This window comes from Amblyomma mixtum, chromosome 8, assembly GCF_055824585.1.
Source record: "Amblyomma mixtum isolate Tamu chromosome 8, ASM5582458v1, whole genome shotgun sequence".
Taxonomy (NCBI): Eukaryota; Metazoa; Arthropoda; class Arachnida; order Ixodida; family Ixodidae; genus Amblyomma; species Amblyomma mixtum.
Genome location: NC_143019.1, coordinates 68,648,569 through 68,654,568, shown reverse-complemented (window position 1 = coordinate 68,654,568; position 6,000 = coordinate 68,648,569). Strand labels below are relative to the sequence as shown.

Genomic DNA, 6,000 nt, shown 5'->3' with positions numbered 1-6,000 from the left:
CAACATAAAAAATTGCGCTGCAGTTTTAACATGCACAGCTTGACTGGGATCGCACACAGAAAAGCATAACCTGATTTGGCAATGTACATATACCAGTCTCCAGTGCTGCAGTTCAGTACACTGCTCTGAAGCAGTTGCCAACCACTAAATGCTGCTTACACAACACTTGTAGCCTGTCAAGGTGCTCTCGCATAGTGCAATGACACTGAATGCAACATCTATGTGCCCAAGAATCTCTCGGCCGTATGAAAGGCAACCGACACACTTGCGCCATGCCTGCTGACAGTCTCATTTCACTGTGACACACAAGGGCATACGAGTGAAACTTTCAACTTCCCAAATGAGGTCTCTGACCCCCGGCTAAGAACAGGGATGTCCGCTTTGGTTTCCTTACTCTTTTTTTCACAGGGACATATGTCCCTTATAGTACATAATACGTGTAGACAGAAAAACAACCTGTGCTGGCTATGTACAGGAAGCACATCTGAAATGCTTTGGTTCAGTACACTATGTGCTCATGCAGTTGTTACCACTGAATGCTGTTTGTACAATACCGGTAAGCCTGAGTCGCTTTGGGACGTTAAACCTGATAAACCAACCCGAATGCTACATTTATGTACAATGGGGGCTGGAATTTCTTGACTGTGTGAAATGTGATCAACACACACATGGAGAAATGGTCATATCAGGACAGTTATGCGAGGGAAGACCGCTGATGGTCCCTCAAGGTAACAGATGGGATTTCCAGAGAAGTTTGACTTAGCACCGCTGCGGTGGCCTAGTCGTTTGAGCATCCGCCTCGCATGCGAGAGGTGCAGGGTTGGATCCCCCGAGCCGCCAGCTATCCACTAGTGATGCAGTGGGTACAAGCTTTCCCCTGCCTGGTGCTCGGCTTCTTTAGGATGAAATGCTTGGGAAATGGGTCTTTGACCCCACCTTGTGCAATGAAAACTACCTTGTGCCGTGGAAATCCATCACCACCACCACTTAGCAGTTGGTGACAGAGTGAGGCGGGTGGATGAGATTATGAGGTTTGTGGAGCCCCTTACAGCTTAGATGATAAACCACAACTGTTGTGCGATGTCAGTGGATATTAGAGAACCCCCAGTGGCCTAAATTCCAAGCACTGTACTACGGTGTCCCTTACAGCCCATGTGTCAATACATTAAACCTTTCATACCACCCGCTCGTATAGCACCTGCTACTTCAGCTGTCCTGTTCCTGCACTAGTGGATATTGGAAATTGCTGAGGTAAGCACATGTCTGTAGTACTGGATTTATAATGTCAGTCATTGTGATGGGGTATCCACCATCCAAAATATGAAATTCCTTGATGCGTCTGATGACACGCTCGATGTGTACGCGAGCGCTGGCAATGCTTCTGGTCTTCGAAACTTCACCAGTGTTCATCTGACCTAATGAGGGCCTATTAAATGGCGGCATATGTGCCGTTACCCCGGGAGGCAGAAGGTCAAAAATTTTGAATCCTTTGTCCATCATAATGGCATCACCGGGTTTGAAAATATCTAGCAGTTTGCTTTTTAGAACTAAATCCCTGTCAGAAATTGACCCCCCCCAAGAATCTGAGACAAAGCAGACATAGCCGTCTGGTGTGGCACCTACAAGCACTTTAACTGTGTTGCCATGCTTATAGGGCGAGAAAGTTTGGCGCTGTGCATCCACTGATGACGGTGTCTGCAACCTGATCTCGGTGCCATCAATAACCATGCGCGTGTCCCGAAAGTTTAAAAATTGTTTCGGAAGATTTTGCTGCACTTCAGCTAGCGATGGCACACGGGTAATGGCACGCAAAGCTTTGTGCATAAACAGCACCCACTTAGAAAAGGTCTTGCTCACGTAAGACTGGGTCATGCCAAAATTACGTGCAAGTTCCTTAACGGGCATCCCTGTTCGAAGCCTTACCAGCACCATGAAAAAATCATCAATGCTACCAAGTGCGCGTGATGGCCCTTTGGATGACTGAGGCATGGCACTGTTCAGAGCAGTGTACAGACCTTTGAACACTTCATATGAAGGCAGCCCTGTATAATATTTACATTCACTAGGCTGCTGAAGTCTACTAGTGGTCAGCAGCCTTTCTTTCACACACTTGTATTGTTGCTCCCAAAATGCAGCCATGCCTTGCGACTTGGCAAGGGCTGCTTTTGTGGCTGCCAGTTCTTTGCGTACATCTGCAGCCTCGATAGCTGCGGGAAGGTGAACCAATGTCACCGAAGCCTCTGGGGAAAAAAGAAAGAAAACAGGCACCGTCTAGCAATGAGAACACACCACAGCTTACAAACCCTTCGTGGAGAGAGATCACATGTCATAAATATCAAAAGTCGTGCAGAGTAAGTGCACAATTGAAGGCTGTACTCTGCTCACATGATGAAGTAAAGTTTTCCTGTGACAAAAAACAAGGCATATTATGAAAGCTGACTGAGGCACAGGCTAGCACTGCTTAATTTTGCCACCTGTGCACATAAATTGTGTAATAATAAAAGCTATTTGTGATAGTTTTAACAAAAACAATGAATCAACCTTACTAGTAACAATGAATGCATTGACATGCATAGGTCGGCAAACTCACTCGGGCTCACATTCAAATCGTGATCCGAGTCCTGTTCAGTCCGGTAGAACACGAGTTTCCTGTGCACTCATAATACTGACTGCACTTTTGGTTGAGATGATGTAGAGCAACTTCACTGTTTGATGGTATATAATTTTTGTGACAGCTGCACCCTAGAACATTACTAAAAGATGAGTGATTAGTCTCCATGCTTGGTCTCGTCAGATATTAGCTGTGGCTTGCTATATAGTGGTTCCTCTAGTTCTCCCTTGCTTGTTTTTTTAATTGGTTGGCGAACACATGCAGCAGCCTTAGATCTTTACATCCCGCGAGCGACTGCAGGCCTCTGAGAAGGGCGTGCCTACTGGCTAGCTGCAGTTGAGAGCTCATCGCATAACTGCGTTTTTAACCCCCTTTTTTTGCCATTTTAGGCGCATAACTCAGGCCGTTCGGCGTAAAAACGCCCGAGCTCTCCGATGTGTGGGCTTATAGGAGTATGAGTGAAGGTGAGCCTGGGTGAGCCATTAGTTTAAATGTGCAACTGAGCCCGAATGAGTGAGCACAGATGGAGTCATGAGTCGAAATGAGTTGAGTCCAAGCAGGTCATGAGTTGCAATGAGTGAGCCCAGGTAAGGCATTGCTGCAGTTATGAACAACTTCTCCGCTAAAGACATGCGCCGTCCTTATAGTCTACAAAGAGTACACTATCGGATATGAATTACATTACCGGCCCAACTGTTTCTTGCTAGCAGCTGCCGTTGCACAAGCCTTCTTCCAGAATACCTCCATCAGTACAATACAATCTGCACAACCACATCTTGTAACACAGAGCTGAACTAGAGGTCGATCCATCAAATGAAAACATGGTTTTTCATACTTTGCAACAGGATTTTTTTCCAGTAATGAGCCAAAATGGCAGTATGCTGCACAGAACCCGAAAAAAGGCAAGGAAGTTCCATAATGCCACATTTAGGCATTTGTCATGATTTTTAGTCAAATGCCTAAATTTACAGTCCATAGTTATGAGGTGGCCCTAGTCTGCTTTTGTGATCTCATCCAGTGTTAAGTTGGTACCGCTGATGACCAAAAAGTTGAAGTCTTGCACCAGGTCTAACTGTTTCATGGTGTAATATTGAGTTGCAAGTTTACCACTAGAAAAGACAAACAACTCACCTATTTCTGCAGCGGAGCGCATGCCATGTGTGCCTGGAGAGAAAAAAGGAAGAATCATTAGGTGTTGAAAATGATGATCACATGGCACCACTTCATTCGCAGTGTGTCTTACAAGGGTCTGCAGCCCCGGCAGCATGATCTCCTGAAGCAGGTGCTGCCCCGACATTTGCAACGTCCAAGGTTTCTGAAAAGTCCACAGTGCAGACAATGTTAGCTCTAGAATAGAATGCGAACCAGCTGTTTCCACAAAAAGAATAAGTGCACACTAATGTTCGAAATACAGAAGTGTGCACATTAGTTCAAAATATGTGGTTTTGACTATTAGGGGTATTTTGCAGCACTAGTGAATAATGTAAACTACAGAATGTTTCTTAGGCTTTTCAGGTATGAAGTGGTCATGATTACATCACAGTAAAGTGACATTTGTACTAAATTTTTTACCTGGAAGTGGCAAATCAATACCACACTCGTCATCAGAACCTTGGCCGTTCACAAGTGGTGTGCTGTTGGAACCTGTAAAGCAGTGCTCATAATTAATTTGTACAAAACAAATGCAAAACTAGTTTCTTATGTGCCTATAGTATCTAAAGGTTTGGAGACTTATTATAATAAGTTCATATGTAGTAAAATGGCTTGATGTGACAGTGATTTTCAATTTCTGATGAGGTGCATATTATTCAGCAAAAGCTCATTACCTGCTGCGTCGTGCGCGATCATACCCGCCGCTGGTTCGTCTCGTCGAGGAGCGCCTGGCAAATAAGATAGCAGTCAGATTGACGGGAATTTATCCAACTGCAATAAACAGGCTACCGTGCACAGCACCGGCATGCATGTAATAAACGGTTGAGGACAGACGGTGTAAATACCTCGCCTTTCCGCGGCACGCTGGTGCCTGCGCAGGATGCCTTCACGAGCAGGCCGATGCGTGAAGATGGATGGCACGTAGTCTGGGTGGGAAAGTGATCGCACTGGCTTCCCTGAAAATAAGCAGCATTTATTGTTGGTCACAAGGGCTACATGTCCAGAACACGCGAAAAGCAAAAACTATAATAATGTCAAAAAAGCCTAATACAGCATCGGCGTGGATCGTCAAACGCCGTTTTCTCGGCGCGAAGTGCAACGCTTGAGCGCCGTCATGTACAGGGTGGTCCAAAATATGTGCGATCACGGCTCAGCGTGCCCGCGCTCCGCGGCGCGTCAGTGCTTCTGGTGTGGTCGCAGACGGCGACGCGCAGCAGACGATGACACGAAGCACCGCCTCCGGGCCCTGTGTGCGCCTGCGCCGCGTAGCTTCGATGCTCACCTCGGAGCGCGGCCACGCTGAGCCGTGTTCGCACATATTTTGGACCACCCTGTATGTGCCGAGAAAATATCGTAGCCTAGCCTAACTCAGACGCAGTCTGTGATATTTTAACTGGCTGCGCGGAAATACGAGAAGCGTTAGAAAGCAGCAACCCATTCTGAAGAAGTTTTTACGCACCTGTATAGAAATGATCGCTGCAGATGCGGTCATGTTCTGACGGCTCCCATGGTGAGCCATCGGGGGAAACCCGACGCACAGCGACGACCCATCTTTTCCTGCGCTGCGAGTAGTAGCGCTCCGAAGGAAAGCGAAAAAACCTCACACCTTCCTTCCCGCGACGGTTAGTGCAGCCTACAGCCGCACAAGTGTTGGGCATTGTTCAGCCGGAGACTGAGGAACGCAGTGCTCACACGGATCAACGCAGTGCTATCCGTCCGCGCGTACGCTCTGCCCTCCAAAATGGTGGACGCGGCCTAGGGACTGCTGGGAGCGAGGCTAGTAATCTCGACTGGAAAAAGGCGCATTGTCGCTGTCGGTACTTGTTTTGGCAAAGGGGATGCGACCGTGCGTGCGCTAGCTTTGCATGATTTTGGTATGCGCATGTTTGCGCGTTTTGTTTCTTGTTGAGCACAGATTTGTCCTCGTATATGCCTCGTTCTACGCGTTTCTGCCCATGCTTGTTCACACCACCGCGCACGTTTCAAGGACCGGCACTTTGGCTGTGCGTAAAATGTATGATTGTCTTTCAAGATAGCGTTAGCACTTTGAGGGGGATTGAAACACTTTTTATTCGCCGCGGTTTTTGCTCGGCCCTAGACTGTTGAACCTTAGGTCGTGGGGTCGATCCTGATGGCAGTAGCCGCATTTCGATTTAGGTGAAATGAAAAAAAGAATGCCCCTGTGCTGTGCGATGTCAGCTCACGTTAAGAAATTCTAGGTGGTCTAAATTAATCCG

The 6,000-nt window shown here is 47.1% G+C and overlaps 1 protein-coding gene across 1 annotated transcript; it reads right to left on the bottom strand.

Annotated features, from left to right (window-relative positions):
* Positions 1–986: 986 nt before the first annotated feature.
* LOC149332859 (uncharacterized) lies at positions 987–5,459 on the bottom strand. Its single transcript, XM_089555904.1, has 7 exons — positions 5,223–5,459; positions 4,609–4,719; positions 4,438–4,491; positions 4,184–4,255; positions 3,855–3,926; positions 3,743–3,775; positions 987–2,240 (listed from the first exon to the last, which is right to left on the bottom strand). Exons 1-7 carry the CDS (start codon positions 5,419–5,421, stop codon positions 1,207–1,209), a joined length of 1,575 nt encoding a protein of 524 aa, XP_089412030.1. The 5' UTR covers positions 5,422–5,459; the 3' UTR covers positions 987–1,206.
* Between the last annotated feature and the right edge of the window lie 541 nt (positions 5,460–6,000).

Coding starts and splice junctions, on each gene's coding strand:
- LOC149332859 (XM_089555904.1), bottom strand. CDS start 5,421: ATGCCCAACACTTGTGCGGCTGTAGGCTGCACTAACCGTCGCGGGAAG. Junction 3,927..4,183: donor TATTGATTTGCCACTTCCAG/GTAAAAAATTTA, acceptor TGGACTTTTCAG/AAACCTTGGACGTTGCAAAT. Junction 2,241..3,742: donor GCGCTCCGCTGCAGAAATAG/GTGAGTTGTTTG, acceptor TTTTTTCCCCAG/AGGCTTCGGTGACATTGGTT.